General features: G+C 35.2%; 1 protein-coding gene across 12 annotated transcripts in view; it reads right to left on the bottom strand.

Annotated features, from left to right (window-relative positions):
- The window catches only part of ncam1b (neural cell adhesion molecule 1b), an 84,402-nt gene extending 71,172 nt beyond the window's left edge, over positions 1–13,230 (bottom strand). For 3 of the 12 annotated variants that reach the window (XM_024277571.2, XM_024277572.2, XM_024277568.2), the window contains exon 1: positions 12,857–13,228. In XM_024277571.2, coding sequence (XP_024133339.1) covers positions 12,857–12,908 — 52 coding nt within the window. In that variant the 5' untranslated portion in view covers positions 12,909–13,228. Of the gene's footprint in view, positions 1–12,856 lie in introns of all 12 variants that reach the window. The other 9 variants (XM_024277567.2, XM_036214978.1, XM_024277566.2 and 6 more) reach the window with 8 other exon arrangements.
- Positions 13,231–23,132: the final 9,902 nt, after the last annotated feature.

The raw sequence follows: 23,132 nt of genomic DNA on the forward strand, positions 1-23,132 counted from the left end.
CTTTCATATGAAGACGGGGGCCGCAAATTATCATCCTGCGGGCCGCAGATGGCCCGCGGGCCGCGAGTTTGAGACCCCTGATCTAAAATATTATCAGAAACTGCATTTGAAATGCTTTGCAAGGTGTTTTAATACATTTATATTGTGGAAGGATATGGTAGACAACAGTTTAAAGAAAAAACATTGCTCCTACAAATTACAAACTCTGAATTAGATAAAAATATAAATTTTGATTTGGAAAAAACAGTTTTTTTTTGTTTTTTTTTACTATTTGCCAATCTTTCAGATTTATCAGTTCTGAACACAAACTAACAGATCTGAAATGGGTTTAGACATACTTCCTGCCATCAAGTCTCTAGTGATCACTTTTTTAACATGTAAACCTGGAATACTCAAAGTCAGTCATTTGCACTTCATTCAGAGTATCAAAGATACCAGTGTAATGAAGGAGCACCATAGTAGCCAAAGTTTTACAAAAGGTCATATACAGTACTACAACATCATACAATTACACTTCTGTCTGGTTAATTAGGACTCCTCCAAGGCTATTAAAGCAAGCTGAGCGCACAGCTAGTAGTCTTCCATTAACTGAAAGAAAAATGTACATTCATTATGAACAAACCTTACATTTTCTGGTAAAATGTACCCATATTTATGTTTTTGGGGGAAAGATTTATAAGAAATTGAAATAAACAAACAAACAAACCAAGAATATGCATTAAGCTTTTTTTTTTTTTAGATCTTCTTACATTTATTTGTGGGTCCCACTGCACCTCGTCATACTCTATGACACATGAAAACGTGTATATTGGTGAATTGAGGATACTGACAATAAATAGGCCAAGAAAGAAAGAAACATATAACAAATATTTTTTTTTTATCAATTTGATGTTAAAATCTCAAGACAGTTTTATGTTAAAACTGACAGTATGATGTCAATTTCCCATTAAGTACAGGAATGTTTAGCCAAATAGTCTAAAAAGGCTGGTAATGCATTGTGTTAATTTATGAATATAAGGGCAAACTCTTGACGGCAGCTACACAGACTTAGCAGGAGCTGAGCTGCTGCTGCTGCTAGCTTTCATGTTGCTCCACTGATTTCCTTTCTAAATCATCTCTGTTACTGGGGTGTAAAATAACTCTAATTGTGCTTGCAGAAATGAAAACACGATTGTTAACCCCAGTCATACTAAATGTTAAAAGTTAAATTCGTAAATTGAAAAGAAATATGCTTAGGGTCAAGAGAACCCTAAGTGGTATGTGGTCATCACTGCCATCATTTCAAAGTAGATTGAGCATGGTGAATGGATCTGATACAGCCATAGCTGCTAATTCTTCCCAGGAGATTTTGCTTGAATAGAATAACCTAATTAGATTTTTAAAAATGAACCATCAACAGAATCAATGAACTACTTCATCCTTTTAGCCTGAAAAATAGAATAACTCAAATAAAATGTAACACATCTTCAAATGGAAACTACTTGTAGAAACTATTTATTATACTCTAAATTGTAGCTTAACCTACGTGAACTTGTCAATATACTTTATAGTTTTATTCTTAGTTAGATAGCAGTTGAACCTGATATGCACTTTTAAGAAAAAAACTGGAGTTCATGTTTGGCCAGGACATACGAGTGGGTACAATTTCATTCATCCACTTAGGATGAATTAATCATCCAGCAACCAGAAAGACAAAAGCAACACTATTTAATTTATGTTTAGCCTCTTCATCCGTCACTCCACAGTTTGAGCTGAATGTGTTGGGGGGTTGTGAGGCATTTAAAGCAACTTTACCTCAAGGGGCCCCGATAGCAAATGGAAACAGTTATGTCTGACTTTTTGATTCTTACATTATAAATAAAATTCTAAGTTTTATCAGGCTATAAAAATTGAAAGGAATAGCATATATGAATGTAAAAGAAAATCCAATCTTTCTGCAGTTATAATCATAGGCTTTTTATTAGCTGAGCAAAGTATAACTAATAATATAATATCAGTATAACTTTTATTGTGGGCCATCTCTCTGTGTCACTTAAATTTTAGGATTTTTCTCAGGATTAAAGAATATTTTTAATTGAGAGAAAAAAAATCCCTAAAGACATTTTTTTATAAGTATGTTTTTGCCATTAATTCTTACCTAGATTATATGTTTTAATGTTAAATATACTCAGAGAATTCACATTTTTGTTTGTCAGATATTCAGAAGTATACATTTGGTCTGAATCAATATTATTTTTCGTCAAGACTGAAATGAAATCAAAACTGAAATGAAGTGCCAGTATAAAAGAGTCTTCAGATTATATATTTTCTTTGGCTGGTTAGTGCCATCTTTAGCCAAGTATAGCTTTAAAACTAGAAATCAATCCAAACAGAGGGCTTAAAATCTGTTTATTAAGAAAGCTCAGGAATTCCCGCACAATAATAATTCTTTAGCAGGACACCCAAATACATTAACGTCTGCCAAAATCTAACAGATGATGAAACAGTGGTATTCTCAAGCGCCAAGCAATGATTAATGCAGCTAAATAAGCTAGTGACTGCTTGTGGTAAAAAAAAGGCCCAAGGCACAGCAATCCAAATCCCTACAGTTCTATGCATGTTGATGCATTCTATAGTGTTCCAGTAATGACTCCTCCATGATGTGCATGCATGCATGAAGGGACACACGCTGTCTGCCCTTCACAGTACATGAAAGAAACTGAGAGCAAAATCCTAGCCAAAAGCATGTTACTTAATAAAGCTTTGATAAGACGCTCATTTTCTTAAATCAGACACGGGGCCTCGTCTAACCCCCAATTCACTCCAAACCAGTAGCAGCATGCAACGGCAGCGTCATGTCAGATTAGCCTCTTTCTATTTCAATCAGACAATTCATATCGGAAATTCATACTTGCGTCTTGTAAAAAACTCGCCACTACACAAAGGGCACAGTTTCAACATTTTAGACCACATTTTACCAATGCTATCTTAACATGCTGTTGGGTTTCCTCTTAAAATATTTTATTCACATTCAAAATGTCCCAGATTGCATTCAGATCTGCTCTGTTTAAGCCTAAAATCTGTATTTGTGCTTTTGAATGTGTGCTTCCTCCCCAGAATTTCTGTCCTCACGCTCAAACCTTTCTCTTTGTGCTTAACTGCACCAGCTTTCTTTAAAAACCTTTGAACTCTGATATTTTTTCTGCTTTTGCTTGGTTTCTGTGTGAGATAATCCTGTCAAAATTGACCAGCCAATGGAATGCAAGACCTAGCTGAACAATTATGAAGATCCAAACAGCTCAGAGCCTTTAATATGAATTGAAACTTTTGAATTGAAGTGGAGATGTTGCCGGCAAACACCTAAAAACACATTCTTTAAACTACCGGAAGTCATCAACCATTTGTGTAATTAATGTAAATCAGCTGATACTGACGTGAAGAAAAGTATGGAGAGAATAGAGTATTATTTTATTTGTGTGTGTGTGCAATTCTTGATTTGTAAATTGTGTCTACCTATTTGAGTGTATTTTTGGATTTGTGTGTGCGTAATTCTTAATTTGTAACTCATATAAAACATTTTTTGTGTATCTGTGTGTACTTGCAATTAGGGATGTCCCAATCAGGTTTTTTTGGGCACGATCAGATTCCGAGTCATTTGATTTGTGGATTTGCCGATACCGAGTCTCGATCCGATTCTTTTTGTAACACATTTAAAACATGAACAAATTGAATAAACAGATATGTGTTGTCCCTTATTTATATTTCCTTAATCTTCTTTTATCATTAAAAACAAAAATAGAACACTTCTGTGAAGTAGCTTTAATGAACAAGTAAAAATAGAGCAAATATAAACTGGGAAAAAAATAACTATTTTCTTGTTATAAAAGTGATAATTAGTCATGTGAGAAAGTTTAGTGACTTTAGCTTTAATATCTTTAGAGCTATTAAACATTTTTAACCAAATGTGATTCCTGTCCTCATTTAAAATTCTTAAAAATGAATGATGACTTTGTTTTAGCATGAATTTGATGATGAGTGTTCATGAATAGCTGAGAACCATTTATTTGAAAAAAGAAAAAAAAAAAAAAAAACATTTATTAGTTTATTTTAAAAAAAAAACTATTTGATTCTTTTTTTAAGTTAAGACATCACCTTTTTGGTTTTATTACCACAGTAGTTATTTAAAAAAATAAAAACTTTTGTCAGATAAATCAAACATGCATATCAAAGGACTCCGATTTCGATCGAGTCATCAACCACATGATCTTGCCCGATTTCCGATCACGTGATCGGATCGAGACATCCCTACTTGCAATTGTGTATTCACATATACAAAAAAAATATAAAGTATCATTTACACATGCACAACTTAAAAGTACATCAGCTTAAAAATAACTGCACATACAAATCTTTAAAAAGTACACAAGAATAGCCTGATACTCACATACACACACAACAGCATTTATGCACAAACCTGATTTGAGACTCTTCACATCTCCAAGATTCGTGTGTAAATGATGCGTTTAAAGGTTCCTTGAATGCTGGGTCATCACAGTTTTCTCATCAGCCGCTTTGAACTTAGATTGTGAATATTATCTGGTGAAACCTTGAAATGTTCTCACTTTCTTAAACAGGGATCATGCAACTTCTTGATTTTGGCTAAAAACAGCATAATCATAATTAAAAGACCCCTTGGAATGCTACAATAGATAAAAAATATAGTCGGAGTGGGACATTAAAGGATTAAAAATCTTGTTGAACTTCTGACGATTTTGTAAATCTGATGTGAGCTCAAAAGACGTCTGTAAGAGAAAAGTATACTTATTTTAAAAAGCAATTAGACTTGTTTTATCTTGTATTATTTAAGACACTTTAGCTCATTTCCTAGAAGTTTCTCCATTCTGAAACACAGCCATAAGAGAGCCAAGACCAGTTCACTGCTTCTTTTGACTTACTACTTTGATAGAATCAACCTGGATGACAGAGAATCTATAGAGACGAAGTAGACTGAAAAAACTTTTTGTTGTTGCTCCAGAAAAACATTTGTAGTATCACCTGCTCTACAATGGCAACCTCTGACATGAGTGTTAAGTCTTTTTTATAGTCACAAGGCTTTTTTTTTTTTAGTGATTCTCACACTGAAGCAGACACAAAAACCTTATAATATTTTTCTGTTGGCCTAAGCAAAGCTAAAACAAAAACAACTTTAACTATAGAATCCAAGCTTTGAGAGAAAAGTGTGCAAATACATTTTATGTTGGAATCAGTCAATCCATAAATTAAGAAAAACGTGGGTTTTTTTTAACATACATTTTCATTGTATCCATACAAAAAACTGAAAAAAACTCAAATGAAACCTGTAAAACCACTTTTTCCCCAATAGGCTAAGATTTCAGCCGCACATAACATGCTGACATAGAAACCAACATTACTTCCAGACTAATGCATCCAGAAGGGCTGGTAAAGTCTACACAAACAAATCTAGTCATTTGCAAAGGCAACAAAACAGCCTTTCACTGTATAAAAGAATCATGGGGTGAAAGTAAAATAAATAAATAAATAAATACAAATTAAACAACATATACTGATAGAAAAAAAAACCTTGACAAACAATGAATTTGAGGTGTGATTTTAACCCTTTAACTACCCAACCAAGACTAAATCCATTTAAAAAACTACTTTTTCAGATACTTATTGCCTTGGGGTCGTAATCCCCACAATCAATGTTTTTAATAACACGTTTTCTAAATGGGCTGTGGACAGGTAAAGGTTTAAAATCTGCATATTTTTAAATGAAGTAATATAAAAAGGCTAACTTGAAAAAAATCAACTCTTAACACAGAGCAACATTTGAACATTGTTACTGTTGATCAAAAATACCTAAAGACTTGTTAATTTTTCCTCGTTTATACTGTCATTCTCTGTCATGCCACAATTGTCATCAAGATTGTATTTTTTTTTTTTTTTTACTTTTTTTGCTAGTTTTGAAACCATTCCAATTTTACCCTTAATCGTGTTACATAATTTTACTGTTGCAAATATTTTTTTTTAAATTTACACAATAATTTTTTTCTTATGTTCCCCCTTTTTAACAACTTTCCTGACAGAAAGAAGAGGGGCCTACTAATGTGTAGTTTCAGCTTTGCTGTTTTAGTTGGTGTAGCAAACTGTAATTATGTTTAAATTGTTCTATGGGATAGTGTCTTTATTGGGCTCTGTGGTTTAACTGAGGTGTTGAGGAGAGGAGAAGGATGTTGTACTGTCCATGTTCTTGCACATTTCTTCAAATGGGTCACTTCTTCTAAAATAATGTCTTAGATGGTGTGCTAAATCCGCCCTTTACCCCTTTTCTTTTCTTTTTCCTGATTTCTTATTGGTGTGATTGGCATTGCCAAAAGCCTAAACCACCTGGGGAGAGTTTGCTCTATCCAAAACTTCCATCATTGGGATGTTTACCTCTTCATTCCTCTCCATTATTTATCTCTTTCTTTACTTTTCCTCTTTATCGCAATAACCATTAGGGTTGTAAGGATAGTAGCTGGTTGTTACTGCTGATTGGTAGTTTTTGTTGATAGAGTTGGGAATACAGATGACAAAAAAGCTGAGGTGGTTTTTGGACGATGGAGCATGCCTTTGAGGCTTCTCTGTCATGGGGTTTACGCAACTAAACACTACTTGTTGAAGGGTTGCCCACCTGAAACCCCTAATGCTGGTGCGGCCCCCACGGCCACAACAGTCATGTATTATTTTAAGAATCTGGTCAAAAACGTTAGTTGCATATAACCTTCATTTGTGTATCTGCAATTTCTGCCATCCCCAATTTTGGGGTGAGTTACATCATACCACCCATGATAAAACCAGTAAGGCTAGTTATCACTGCCAAATTATAACATCAATTCTATCATGATTTTGAAATTTTTAAGTCTGATTTGATTTGCAATTCAAATCGATGGAATATCAATTGATTTTTCAAATGTCCATTCTATTACCAATTTAGCTTGATTAAGAAAAATCAATCGCCTATCCTGTGATTAAAACTCTCAAAGGTGGAACTTGCACTGCAAACTAACAGAGAAAGTGATCAATCAACGAAGAATTTTATAACCAACAGATTTTTTTTTTACCAAGTCTGAAGATTGGTCTCAGTAACTTATGATGGAAAGCTATATTTCATGATACTAATAAGTGATGTTGAAATTATCTATCATTAATAAGATCTGTGGGAACAATTAGGGGTAAAGTACGTAAGACAAAAATAAATGTAGATTAAGGTAAAAGGAATAAGGTAGCTGCAAACAAAATGATTCCCTTCAGTCAAAACTAAAACAATTTTCCCAAATACATTTCTATATCAGAAGTCATTATTTCAGTGCTTTTAACAAATGTGTAAAATAATTTGAATCAAAGGCTCAATTAAAAAACAACATCAGGGGGCTAAATTAATAACAAATCCCATTTTCAGTAAAAAGGTTTAAAAGCTGATGGAAGTAAGGCCGGAATAACAAAGATTTAAGGAACACAGACAGCCTGTGTGACACTTTAATAAAAAATGTTTTGAACAACAAAGGAGTCGATTATGAGCTAAACATTTTTCAGTATTTAGCTATATGTCCAATAGGACAGTACAATCAGTGCTTTCTTTTTCCATCATTTTCACTTTTTAAAAGGATGACAAGGGCACGTTACTTTCAAGATCTGAGAAGATTTTCAATTAAGACTGCACCCTGCATAGTTTAAACTAAGCAGGACTGCAGGCATGTTTCTAAAGCCTGCCAACTCCGTTTAATTACCAAGTTTTTATGTTCTTCCCCATTTTAATGTCTTAATTTTGAATATCAGTCCTTGATATGTTGAGTTAAACCCCGTGAATGGTATAAAGATACTAACACAGCAGAGGCTAATCACTATGAAACAGCTGCTAATCCCACAGCCTGTGCCTCCTCTGCTAGCAAACCCCCAGGAAAGGATGTTTATGTTCTTCCTGCAGTCCCAAAAAAAAGGGTCACGTGCACATGTAATGTCATCTCTTTAGCATCCTTAGGCAATGAATCTCCTCTGAACCCTCTCAGACCTGGATCTGTCTGTTCCACTACCCATCAACAGAGTCAAGTCCTGGCTGGAGCAGAAACCTCCTCCGTCTCCTTCCTAAATATGGATGAGGACCTTAAAATATAAGAACTGGAGAAGTCTGATCCTAACATTTTCAAATTGTTTTTCAAGGTAAAACAGCAGCAATTAAAAGACTACTGACTTAAACCAAAAAATATAGGAAAAATAGAGCAATGGATAGTCATTAAAACAGAAATTCTCCAAATCCATCATTTGTTACAGTTTGCATTCATTAGTCATCTATGACAGGCTTGGGAGTGGGTATTGTGAGGTTAAATGTTTGGAAAGATGGGAAAATCTTCAAAAACATTTTTCAAAGTCAGAAGTTATGGACCAATTTGGCAACACATTACAGATGCATTTCTCTACAGGCAGCAGTTTTGAACCAATCGTTCCTGGCCAGCACACAAACATGCTTGGCATCTGTAGTGGAAATCATAAATATATATATATATATATATCACACAGCTACAGTGGCACTGCATCACAAACTGTATACATTAAGAAAAAATGTGGTAAAGCAGAAAGTCAAGAAACAATTCGGGCTCAGAATTTTAAGAAAACTAAATCTAAAGATTGGTATCCTCTAGCCTCAATCTTGACAGGGTATATTTTTTTAAAGCTTTCCAGGAATATTAAATGTTGGTGCCAATTAATCTAGAATATATTTTGTGAAATAATTCTGTTCATCAATATCAAAGAAATTTAACCTCTTTAATATCATAACTGTTACATTTGGCATAGATGATAAGATTAGCAAAACGCATAACAACAGTTACAGTTACATAATCCTCTTAATCTCTGTTCATTTTACATATACAAGCAAATAAATGGGATTTTAACACGTACAAAATGATGTCGTTACTTTTGAAAACCCAAGTTTGTTAGACTTTGGGGTCTTTGTGTATCCTAACAGATTCACAAGAAAAAAGGTCTAATACTAAACTATTGGCTTTAATTTAAAAAAAAAAATGAACATTAACCATCAATGCAATTAAGCATGAGCTTCAGCTCTAATTAATTATGCGTGTCTGCAAGGTTTTGAGTGTGATACTATGGGTCCTGATAACTTGTTAAATCCCAGAACTCGTGACTAACTCATTATCATCCGCCTGCAAAGAAGCACCGAAACTGTCAAGGAATTTGATTAAAAATAAGACTTTTTGTGGATATATTTTCAATAAACAAACAGCCATTTCTGTACCAAAAAATGTGTAAATGATTGAAAATGGCAACTTTATCTAGATGGTGCTTCTGGACTTGAAGTTATCGCAGCTGGTTTCCATTCTGACGAAGCATTTGCAGTGAGGCTGCATGAGTCTGCCTGCAGTAAGTCGTGCTTCCATCTCACTGTGCATACAGACCAGCATGAAACTATGTCATAATTCCCACAGCGCTAATGATGTAACACGGACGTTGTAAGAAAATCTACCTGACAAACCTCAACTCAAAAGAACCGTACGGTGAAAAGCAGAAATATAATTCTCTTATCGGTCTACACGTTGAGGGCTTACATTCTCATATCACATCTTTTATAGTTTCTATCAGACCATATTTCATCTCTGAAAAGCAATTGAAAACACTGGTATTACCTAAAAGAGGATCAATACTCGTACAGATAACAGCGTTAATCCTTTCTAAATAACGCTCTCAGCATATATGATGCACAGTTTGACTTTTTAACCTTAAATTACATTACTTATTGCTCAAAACATCATTATTAGTGGCAACATTTGTGTACCCATTGCCCCAAAAATCTATTTTTACAAAACCTTTTTACATTACATGCACTGACAGGAAAATAAATCTCTCTCCTGCTATTCTGCATCCTTTTTTTTTTCTTAAAGCAGAATACAAAATGCTCTCTTCTGCTTATATTTTCATGGTTGCATTTAGAGTTCACAAAAACAAAATAATTCTAAATTTTTAACAAAACTTTTCATTAAAAAAAGAAGGAATGCATCTTATTGTGATATACGAAATAAGATACACCCCTAAAGCTTTCCCTTAACCTGAAGGGGAAAAAACAAAGTGATATATTCCAGGGGGTTGGATCATCCGGTGAATAGAAATAGCCTGTAAAGAGAAGAGACTTCTACACTGTTGGTCAGCAGCCAAACAACACTTGGCTTGCAACACGTCTTTTAGCTTGCAAGATAGCAAACATGCTATGTGAGAAACAAATTGGTTCATTACCAAAATGCAGCTGGATAGCCGTCACAAGAGAATTGAAATTCATTAACCTAATTAACAACATGTCCGTTTCTGGGAATTCAGTCATTTTAGTGGGTAAGCATATACAAAATCAGCTTGTGCTTTAGTCAAAAGAGCATTTACCAAAAGTCTGCTGCAACTACACCAATCATGGACAAGAAATATGCTCTGAAGTAGCTTGAAGACCAACTCCGATCATCTTTTCATCTGTTTTAAAATGTTCTCTGTGGTCTTTCAAGCATGACATAGCAGTTTTCAGCCAACATTTAAAAAACTGTGTCAGTTTAGTTTCTGCAGAGCAGTAGTAGTTTATTAGAAATTAATCTGTAACATTTAGGAGGGACCGTCTCCTCCCTGTTACAGAGAACTCTTATACGCTCTCCTGCTAGCTCACAGCCCTTAACACCCCAACCTAAAATTTATATAGGTTTTCAATATCTGAGTAATCCAGCAGTACAGTTTTGAGCCATATTCCAGCTCAGACAAGGAAAACATGGACGTTCATGATCTATGGTGGCATAGGACTGCCCATGTGAAAGTCTTTTGTCCTCCCCATTAATCTGCAGCAATGGACTACTCCACCAACAGCAAGTTAGCTAGCAGAAAGAGACAATTACAAGAGTTTGAATAGAAAAGAAGGAAAAGGCAGTCAACCAGTTGTGAAAAATGACAAAGCAAAAAAAAAAGCCAAAACAAAAAGGTTGCTACACTTCCAAAAGTGCAGGAAGAAAAACACAACAGAAAAAAGAAGAATGGAATCAAAGGAAATATTTTGTAATTTTATTTCATCATTCAAGTATTTTTCTGTCTTTTGCCTTCTTTAGTCAAACTTGTCAAATTAAAGAAATTGAACACGGTACGAATGTTTTACCCTGGGTATGATAAATAAAACCACTGCAGAGGACACCATCTTATTGTTTGCCCAAATTGCCCCCAAATTGCTAAGTCCGACAGTGCCTCAAGCTAATATAAGCGGCACAAAAATAACAAGCAATATTGGATCAATCCAGTCAAAGTTTTGAGCTAGAATTGCAATTTGTTACAGCACAAGTGTTGAATGCTCATGTCTCGCACACCTAAGCGTGACTGGGAGAGGAGATTTCGCCACGCCCATTTAGTCTGAGCATTTTCGAGCATCCGATTTTCAGATCCAACATGATTTGAATTAAGAAACACTCAGAGACGAAGTTTTAATTGTAAATTAATTCAAGTTCTACAAGAACAGGTTAAAAACACACACAAAAAGACTATTTTCATTGGAGTGGGCCTTTAAAAACATGAAGTATTTTCCCCAAAAAATGAGCTGATAACAGGTTTTCTGGCTTTTTTTATACAAACCAAACTTTGTTATGAAAAGTAACCAACTATACCCAATAAAATTGCCTTACAAAAGTATTAAAACTTGGTGTTTAATAGACCAATCCTACAAAATAAAAAATAAAAAATGTAAACATTAAATGCATAATTCTTGAATATGTTTTGCTTGATGTTTCAGGAAAATAGAAGCAATAAGAGTGTTTATACAATGCAGAGAAAGCTCTACTCCCACCTCATGTTCTTGTCTTGCCTGAGGAACACCCCTGCACATCGGATTGCACATGAGGGATTAAGAGGCTATCCCACAGAAAATCCTGAAGCTACTGTAGTTAAGAACACTGCCTTTAAACAAGCATCTCACACGGCAAATTACTGCAGCTTCATATTAAAATACATCTGTGTGGGGACAGCATTAAAATGTGGTTTCACACCTTAGTTAGACTTACATAAGGACACGTTTAACAACTTGGAGGATCTCGTTTCAAAAGGATGTATCGTGGCACCACATTACATAACAAATGATTCAGAGTAGAAGTTGTGCGTTGCTGTAAATGCGTGCCAGAGATGCAGGAAAAAAAGAAAAATTAAAAAAAGAAAATAAACTTGCCCATCGTTTGTGCAGATGGTAAACAGCAGCGGCAAGTGCACATTTGCACGCCGGGATTATTTTTGGCACAGTACACCTTTAACTGGAGAGATAGTGAGACGACCCAGGAGGCTTAGTGTGCGGGAGTGACCGCGTGAGAGTGCGTGCGCGCGCGCGCGCGCTGAGCATCACTCCACCATCACCAACAACAACAAGAAGAAGAAGAAGAAGCAGCACGTCCCATCCAAAGCAACTGCCCCCTTCCATACAACTAAATCTTCACCAATGCGGCTAACATAAATTCATTTGTTTAAAGCACGTTTCGCCTTACTGCATCATGTCACATTCTGTGCAGGAATAGTGCTAAGTCAGCGCCCAGCCTTGTCACGCGCGCAGCATCGTTGTGTTGCTCGTTGACCAACTGAAATAGCACGTCTTTACTTAAACAGTAAGCTAATTAGCAGCGGTCGCAGTGCAGCCGCGGACGCACCTGCCAAATAAATAAAAAGAGCCTGCGNNNNTCCTCCGCCCGCAGGCTCTTGACCACATTTTTAAAAAATGACACAAATACTCAGGATATTCACGTCACAACCACGTATAACATGCAGTAGTAGAGCTCAAGCAAACATATTTAAAGAAATAAACGCTTACCTGTACAGCCTACTAAAAGCAAGGCTAAAAAAACATCCCCAGTCTGGACCATCTCAACTCCCGAGTAAGGTGAAGCGTCGTTGCTAACGGTTTAATCTCAGCTCGGCCCCCCCTAGGAACGGCGCTGTCCTCGAGACCCCGCTCAGCAACTGTTCATCCTAATCTAGGGGAATATCTGAGCCGCTCGGGTGATAAGTGTCAGCGAGAGCGTATTCGATGACAGGCAGCGGTCACAGATAAACAGGCGATGAGCGCCAGTGCTCAGTTCAAAGTCTGACTGACAAGCGGAGCCTTCTCACACAAGTGGATCACTCCGCACACTCAATGAAGATTAGGCTGGCAAATAGTGCGCGGGGATGAAAAGGATGCACAGGGAAACCCGCGCGGGGACGTGGAAAATGCGGTGAATAAAATCTATGAATTACATAAGGATTTGCCTACAGAAAGTTATCTTAAAATACATGGGTTTTACATGTTTTCTCCAAAAAAATTGCCCGGATATTTATCATTCTTGGCAGGACACATGGGAGGGGTTCCTCGCCAGATTCACTAAGGATGCAACTCAAAATGTACCTTATCTGTATGTTAGAATTATTCTTACTTCTAAGCATCAGAATAAGAAGTTATATGAATTATTATTATTGAATTATTGTTTTTGAATTTATATTAAAATATTAATATTATTAATTTGATTTATGTCAGTATTTTCTTTTCTTTTTTTAACATGTTATTTATCCAGATTAATAGTACGAGTACCAATTGCTATTTACAAGGGTCATCAGGGGTTAAAATTCTAGGTTAAAACATATAATAATTAAAAATATATATGTACACAAGGCCGGACATAGGCATGGGCAAGGGGACCCATGCCCTTCTAAATGATGTGACTGCCCCCCTAAATGTGATGGCCCCCAAAAATCCCCAATTAACTAAAGAAATAAAATGTAACAAAAAATGAATAAATAAAAAAAAAACAACCAGCACAAAAAACACAAAAAACAAAACAACCAAAAAAGCCTTAAAAAAGGGGGTGGAGCTAAAGGGGGCCCTACATTTGCTCCCAACCTCCAATTTTTGAATCAACGTTAGGGGTGGTTATCGATAGTAATTTCCAGAAACGATTTGATTTGATTCACAAGAGCCTGAATTGATTCAATTCAGTTTTTTTCTCTTTTTTTTATTCTTTCAATCCTATCAATTCAATTATCAGTTTACACATTTAGACACAAAATACATTAATAATCTATAACTATAATGATTATCTGGGGGTTAAAAGCAGGCTTTAAACATATAATAATACGCTCAAGGCCGGACATAGGCACGGGCAAGGGGGCCATGCCCCTCTAAATGATGCGATTGCCCCCCCTAAATGTGATGGCTCACAAAAGTCCACACTTGACAAAAATAACATTTAAACAAAAAACACAGACAAACACACACAAAGCACAAAAAATAAATAAATAAAAAAATAAAAAAAATAATAAAAGACCAGATAAAATTTGTATAATTTTACAAATCAATTATTGATCTGTTAAGTTTAAATCAATTTAAATTTAAATTGATTAATCAATTTTATCAACCCAGTCCTAATAAATATTAGTCTTATTATTGACAAAGATTTAAAAAATCATAAATTAAAGCTTCTTCTGCAAAAAAATATATGTATTTTTAAATAAAATAAAATCAATATCAAAACTAAATGTTGTTTCATCCTTTTGACACCCTCCCTCATGTAAAATGTTCTAGCTCCGCCCCTGTAGAAGAACAAAATGGATGGATGGACAGATACATGAACAAATAGACAAATTGACAAAAAAAAACATAAATTAGTCTCAACATGGCATAAGCCCAGTAAATGCAGAAGTTAGTGTCAGGAAGAGCATCCAACATTAAACTTATAAGACAAAGATAAATGAATAGATGAACTGATATAGTAAAGGCATTGTTTTCTATGGACTTTAGGGGCTCAGAGGGATATGACACCCCAACTTTTCAGCACACACAGACTTGCCCCTCTGCTGATAATCTACCTGCATCCCATTGTGAGGCTGGTTAAATCTGGGCTTGTTTACATTCACTCTCATAGGTGATAGTATATGCTGCAAAAATATAAACAAGTGCAACAATCTGTGTAGGGTATTCACACCAATGTTTTAAAAGATTGAAATAGGATCAATTTGAATGCCTATTGTGAAATATTAAGATCACTTGCAGGAGAAAATTAGGATGAGCTTTGTCCTGAGACTGTGTGGGCTTTAGGGATGGGTAGATTAATGAAAGGACTAGAATGGAGGGGGTGAGTGCTGCTGTGAATATTGAGCAACACACAGATAAGGTGGAGTTTTGGCATTTGGAATTTTCCAAACAAATAGAAACCTATGTGTTTGTCAAAAAAAACAGTGAAAAACTAAAATAAAAAGGCTAGTTAAACAGTGAATGCAGACAGCAATGTTGAGTTTTGTAATGGGTTTCAGTGACAGGATGACAGGCTATTAAATGGTATCAAGTTCGTGCGAAATGGTTTTTGAAACTGATCTTTATTTAGCATCTCCATTGTCCGTAATTGGGAGGGCTGACATTTTGACCTGGAGCTTGTTAGCAGTATGTGTCAGTGAAGACTCATTGCATTGAAGAAAGCTGATTTAGCTTTAGTCAGCAAATTACTGCAGCCAACAAACTGGATCATATAATCATCAGATGAGAATGTTTCCTGTGAGGAAGTATTGAAGAGTCTTGAAAATCAGACATTTAAGTTTTTACTTATTTTTAAAGTAACTGAAATTTATAAAAGGCATCATTTTATCTTATTTGTGGTGAAAATGGAAAATTATACAAACAGAAACATGCTGAAAGAAATGTGTCATCAGCATAGACATAAACATGGACAATTCCTGTAGTTTGCAAACTCTAAACTAATAATGTTGAACCTTATTTGAAGCTGTGAAGGGTGTGATTGTAGATGTATTGTAATTTGGATGATTCCCAGTTTTACTGTCTAAATGGATCCAGTGTAATTTAAAATATTTCATATTTAATTGTAAAATAAACAAATAAATGATTATTTGTCTTATTAACAAGGGCTAAAATGTTATTTTGAATAATGCATCAATGAGTCGATTGGATGGATAAATGGATGGATTAATTCTTAAAAAGTCCATTGCAAAATAGAATAAAAATGATCTCCTTTTGGACATTTTTTGTATATGTATCTAAACACTTGTTATTTAGAGTGCACTTTCATATAGATTACTGAAGCCCAAAATCCCTGACGAGGAACTCATAAAAAAATGATAAAAAGGACAACTGCCTCTAAAAAGTACAAGAATTCTACCTACTCCAATGGAAATTGTGTTTTTAACAAGTCCTTTAACAAGCATTTTTCTCATGATGGACGAAATACATAAATGAATTTGATCTTAAAACTGCATTTTTGAGTATTTCTTTATTCAAATTGTGGTAGATCAAGAGCAGATAAAAACCCGCTTTTTGAAAAATCTATTAGATGTTCCGCTCCAATCTGATACATTCACTTACAGACAAATATATACAATAAATAATCAATTTTCCTTGTCTGCGCTGGCATCTGGCTCTAAGCCATAAGGCTGGGTAGCTCTGATATTGCTTATTTTTGTTGCACCTCCAATGTTAGCTTGTGGTTGTAGGGAGGCCCTCTACTACCTGGAGAGAGTGTAACAAAAGGAATGATGGGATATTAGCTGAGGCTTACTTCTACACTAATTTCTAATGAACTTCTGGTGCTCTCCAGAAAATATGTCTGAAAAAAATGATACAGCTTTTTTGTTATTTAAGCTAAAAACTGCATAATCATAGTTAAAAGATTACTGGGAACAATTACGCAAGAAATATATATAAGAGGACTGGGTCTTTAAAACAAAAAGTTTATATTTGGTTATTTAAGTTGTTCCATCTTTATGCTAACTTCATCAGGTCATGACAAAACTTAGTTTGACAATCAGCAAAGAACACAAACTGTTTGAATCTTGAAAATTCTTTTTTGAGCTTATTCAAGCTAGAAATAAAAAAAAAGTAAACTAAATTACTTTCTTTTATGTTTAAAAAACAGTCAGGCAATAAAAAATGTTATGATTGTTTTTAGTAATTTAGCTGTTACAATAGTGCTGCCAGATTTCATTCCACCACAAACCAAACCGGATCTCATGAATTCATTTTTAGCTATCAAGAAAACAGGTGAAGAAAAACAGTACAAGAGGAGAGGGATCACGCTGTCAACAAGGACAAATCATACTCCAGTGCTGATCACCCAGAGTGCATCTGCACTCAAATCAATCTGAGGGCTGGCTGGAATTGCATTTGGTGAAAATTGTGCTTATTTACCGCAGTTAAGCTTTTTGCAGCAATTCTCCCCAAATACACGACCCCCTGACTGTGGCCCTAAAAAAGGTGCACACAACACTTTCTTCTCCCAACAAATTCTGAAAAAAAATAACGGTTTAGAAATGAAGGAGAAAAGAAAACAGGCACAAGAAAGTCTGCTCAATTGCAGGGAAAAGGGGAGAGGTGCGACTGTTGTTTGTGCTTCAGCGTCAGGGAGAAAAAGAGATTACTTGGGTAGGAACTATATCCATCATTTTTTCCATCCAAGCTGTCATGAGGCAAGGTACACCCAAGACAGACAGTGAGTCCATCACAAAATAGAAAAAAGGCAAACGTGGATGCTAATGTAGTTTGGGATGTCATGTCATCCTGACATACATGTATTTAGACATTGAAGCTATTATAGATGTAAACATGAAAATCATACAAACTCAGAATATTCTGTCAGAAACCTGAAAACTTGCTCTTGTGAGATTACAATGCTAACCATTAGCTCTTTTTGGTATGCAGCTTGTCAGTACAGGAGCTGCAACTTTACATAAAGTCCAAAAACTCACTTTAGACTCAGTCAAGGTCATTACTGTAAATGAAAGCTTTTTCTTGTTGACTTATTGACCTCTTAAGACTTAGCGTCCACATGCATGGACATCACATTTTGGTTATATTTCCACATTAGGTAATTTTGCTTAACTGGAGAGCCTTATGACAATGTGTGTCCAGGGTTAGCTAAAATATTAGCTTTTATCGTAAAGAGCCACTCCAATGAAAATCATATTATTAGCATGTTCTTGTAGCATTTTTCTCATAACGGAAGACATTTATAATATAATTTAAGACTAAAACTGCATTTCTGTGTATTTGTTTTTCAAATCGAGATGAAAAATTCCCATTTGAAAAAGCTCTCAGTTGGACGCAAAAACTACGACGGGCAGGCCAAGTGTCCCCGTTCGCTGCGTTCTGATGCATCCACTTGTAGACGTCTAGATCCATGTACACCTGGCTCAAAACTGGACGGCCGGATAGCTCCAATATTGCTCGCCATTTTTGTTGCACTGCTAATGTTAGCTTTGGGTTGTGAGGGGCTGTAAGCTAACAGGAGGGAGTGTAGAAAAAGGGATGATGGGATATCAGCAAAGGCTTACTTCCATACTATCAGTGAAGCCTACAGCTCTGCAGAAAGTATGTCCTAGAAAACAAGACTTTTTTAAAATTATTTTGCCTAAAAGTGGCATAAGCATAATCAAAAGACCACTGGGAACTCGTTTACAATAAAAATACGATTGAAATTGGTCTGTAAGAAGACAAAATTAAATAACAGTTTGTTGATTGAAGATTTTTGAAACAGTAGTTTGTGGTTAAGTTTTAATATTGGGTTTGTGTTATTTATTAGCAGTTGTGCCATATTTGTAGGAAAGACTCATACATTTATAGACATTTCTGATAGAGTACCTTCAGTTCCAGAAATCAACAACTACTTTTTTGAGTACATGCACAATAAAACTACATATATTTTTTAATGTGGTTGTTCCTTGGGGTTTAAAGGCTTGAGTTGCTCTGACATTCAAAGAAAAACAGACAAAGGCGACAGACTAGTGGGCTAATGCAGAGGTCAGAAACCTTAAATTCTAAGACTCATTTGATCCAGTTTCATTTTGATTAAAACTCAGCAATAGCTGCAAAATCTCACTTTAACATTCAGAAAAGTACACTTTATTTATTTTTGGGGCCATTGAGCCATTCACTTATAAAAGGGACTTTCAAATCTTTACAAATAGTGAATTCATAACAGTGTTAAACTTTTCTGTATTTAGCAAGTGTAACTTATTTACTTTTGACAGCACCGAATACAAGTTCATACAAAATCCTAAAAAAAAAGATAAATATTTTTCTCCTTAAAAAAAATACAAATCCGAGCAATGACAATAGAAAGTGAAAGTTTGAGAGTTTGCTGCATTTTTCTACCTTCTATTTTAGAGCATTTCTCCTCTTTCCCTCTTCATATCGGACTGGTCAAAGGCATGACCATACAAGTGCACTCAGTGGCACTCACACCTACATACTCACCACTCATTATCTCTATCTACCGTTCACTCTCTGTCTATCCATCGCTCACTCTCTATCAGTCTATCCATCTATCCATCTAGAAGTCACAGTATGACGTGAACGTTAGTTTTTGGGTCATAGAATAAAAGCACAGAAGGAAGAACTCGGGAGACGCGCTCTGAAACATCAGAGACTGGAAAACATCTGCTTTTAAAGACAAAGTCGGGTGTTGATGACAACGTCAAAAATTGGACATTTTTTAAAAGTTTTATGGCTCTTGCTTCTTCCGTCTGAATTTACCCAACTTGAATTACATTTTTTCAACAGTGTGATTCAAAACTGCGGTTTTCCCTGTAAAAAGACTGTGAGATAACCTTTGAGATCAGGCTACATATTCCCACAATCACCTTTATTGCAGAAAGACGGAGCTTTGTGAACTCTTCTCGGACTAGAAGGTGTGTCTCATTTAGCTTCAGTGGGAATTGGTGTTGTCACACAGTGGGCTCATTGTCCTGAGAGTTTGTCCTGGAAGGCACACAAGGCTTCTTTGTAGGCCGCTGATATTAATCTGCAAAGACAGAAGTCTGGAGGAGTCCGACTGAGCTTACATACAAACCACACACAAACATCCCCCGACATTTTTTGGGGGATGTTCATTACGAGCTAGTAAAAAAAGGAAATGTAATGTCAAATCTGTTTATTGTCTGAGACATAAAGATATCGTTTTTCCCTAAATCAACAAAACGCTGGCCTGTCGTCACCGCTGGAGACATGAGGTGTCACTGCCAGATGTCATTCTACGACTTCAGCCAACTTCAAGCACAAAGAAGGCTTATAGTCAAGTGTTTTCTTGCCAGACGAGCGACAGGACCTCGCCACTACCTCATCAACATAACCCAGAACACAGGAGGAATGCTCTGCGACCACAGACCAACAGTCACCAAGAGCCCACAAAGAATTCAGTTCATCTTTAACATAGACAGCCAGAAGAAGTGAAGACCACAGTGGATATAACTGCATAAATGTGGCGAAGTCATAGAAGCTAAAGATGGTTGTAACCCACTTCATGACTGTATATTTCAGCACGAAAAAGCCATAAAATGGAGGAACTTACAGCTATAAGTCGTTTTTTTTTTTTTTGTATCTGCTTATGTAAAACATTACTAGGAGATGTGCTGCCATCTAGAGATACAGAAAAAGAAAAATCCCACAAGAAAAGGGGGAATATTTGGCATCAGGACCTCACTTGTAATGGAGTATTTCTAACAAGTGAGGGCAGCATATCTCCACTTTCCAGGTGCTCCTTCTCATTGGAAAATCCACGCATGGAATTTTGAAAACATATTGAAGAACAAGGTGAAAGTATTGATCATTTCATGAAAGTACTCTTGAAGTGTGAAGTGGCAGAGAACAGATTTCTGTGGCCTATTTTTCTCTGATCCCTCCCTCAGCTGGGTGGAAGGCTTAGTAGAACGACTGCAGAGAAATGGACTGAATCTTTCAGGGTTTATAATTCGATTTGTGATATCACAATGTGTATTTTCAAAAAAAATTTGTTATTAAAGAAAAGTTTTGCAACTTTTTGGGGCTATTTTAATATATTATTTTCCTGTTTCATACTTCTGGTACCACAGTCTTTCTGGTCACACATGGTCACATAATCTTCAGCTGTTTTGTTTTAAAGAGTTAACAACATTTAAAGGCGTCGTCAGTGCATCCAAACTTTATAATTACAGTTTACTTTAAAGACAACCTTTGATGGTACCAGCATTGTCAATTTATTAAATGTATATTATTCAAAAATACCAAAAAATATCATTAAATGGTTGATTTTTATCATTGTCATAATTGTATAAAAATATATTTTATGCAGATTAATTTTTTACTCTTTTTTTTTTAAACAAATCCGGTTGCAAACTTAGTTTTCTCAAAATGTTTCGTGGTAACAAAAACTTAAAAGTGACATTTTGCATGCAGTGGTTTTTGTACATAATATTTTAGCTCTCAGGTTTTGGATGACCCTGTTTAAACTACAGCTTGTGTGCACTGAATACAGAATAACAGACTACTACTTGAAATATGACAAATGACAGCAGTCATACAAATTTTCTGATACTCTCAGCACAAGCTGTAATGTATTTTATCACAAAAGGGTATTTTAATTCATTTAAAACAGACCCTTAAAAGAAATTACGGCATCTAATATTGCAAAAATTCTGTCAGGAGACAAGATAAAAGTCCCTGCAATGTGTTTTTAAAAGACACTTCTGGAAATCAATATTGGACCATCCCACACCCCCTGAAAGGTTATTGTCAGTTTAAAAAATGTTATTATCTTAATTGAGTAATTTTGCTAAGCTCACAAAAGCAAACTCAATGATTCCATCTACTTCTTTATCTTAGCGGGCTGGATCTGAAACCAAAATTCCAACCTCCTTCTGTAAAGATGAATTTAGTTTGACTAAAAGTGACATAACATAATGGCAAATATTTCAACAAAAAAGATTAACTAAATGTTTGGACAAATCAATATGTTAATGTTGCTATTTTCTGTAATTAAATAGAACACAATATCTATAAAATGAATACACTTAGTTAAACTGGATCCAGACATGAAAAAACACCTCAATCTTGAAAGAAAACTTTGTTTTTTTTAGTTATTCTTCTTCTAAAGGTAGAGTTATGTTGAGCAGAGATCCAGAGATCTCAAGAAGAACCTGGTGTGCCACCTTAAAATAGTCACTGGACTCTCCTGCCCTAGCTCCCCTTTCTGAAGGCAACACAGGTTAATTCTGTTTGTCTGTGATTAGATCTGACACGTTACAGTGATCCGCCGGGGTGTGGATTTAGGTTGGTGTTAATATGGGTTGGAACATCCAGAGAGGTTTGCTAGTATTGTTCAAATACACGTTAGTTGAAAGTATGGATGTTTTTTTTTTTTTTTTTGGGTGTCAGAAGCTGCATTTATCTGCAGTTCTTTCATTAACCTGGATATGATTGGAACATAGAATGATAAAACACTATAAATCAACATTTTGATTTAAACAACAACATTTGCAACTAAACATTTGTTTGATTTGTTTATTTGTTCCATTAATAAAGAGAGCATTACATTAACATAACACAACATAAGTACACATATCTTCATGACAGGAAAGGAGCAGTGAGAAGAATAAAATTATTTCATTTCTGTCCCTATATCACATCTTAAAAAGAGAAAAAACAAAAGACCACTAACAGTTTTATCATTTACACTGAAAAAAAGGGAAAATTCTGTCAATTAACAAAAAAATTGTAATTTATTACATTTAAAGTTATTAGTTTCCATCAAATTAAAACTTTGAGTTGATGGTTCACTCAAGTTACAAATTTAACTTCATAAAAATGAATATGTTCGATAGTAACATATTACAGAGTTTTTTTTTTTTTAATTGATATAATGTTTCACTGTTTACAGTGTAATTAAGCAGCTATAAATTCCAAGATCATTGTGTTACAAGACAGTAATAGCGTTAGAGAAAAAGTTATAATCAGTTGTCTCCTCTTGTTATGATGCTTGTTTTTCTTTAGTTTTAACATTTGCCCTTTCTCGACTGTGACTCCGCCTACTCACCTGTGGATCCTGCTGAATAATCTACCTGCACTTTAATATTTAGTCACTACATTTAAGGAAGGATCCCTGAGTCTTCATTGTTGGCTTTTCTACCTTTATGCCAAGTTCTCTGCATTTTTAAGCAATGTTTTGTGAATCACAAATTAATAAATCAATGGAAATAATAAATGAAATGTGTTATTGAGTAGTTTAAGTGTATTTTAGCTTTTTTTAAATTATATATCTGCTGTTTTTAATAGAACAATGGTAACAAGGTAATTTCTC

Source organism: Oryzias melastigma, linkage group LG13 (genome assembly GCF_002922805.2).
Source record: "Oryzias melastigma strain HK-1 linkage group LG13, ASM292280v2, whole genome shotgun sequence".
NCBI lineage: Eukaryota > Metazoa > Chordata > Actinopteri > Beloniformes > Adrianichthyidae > Oryzias > Oryzias melastigma.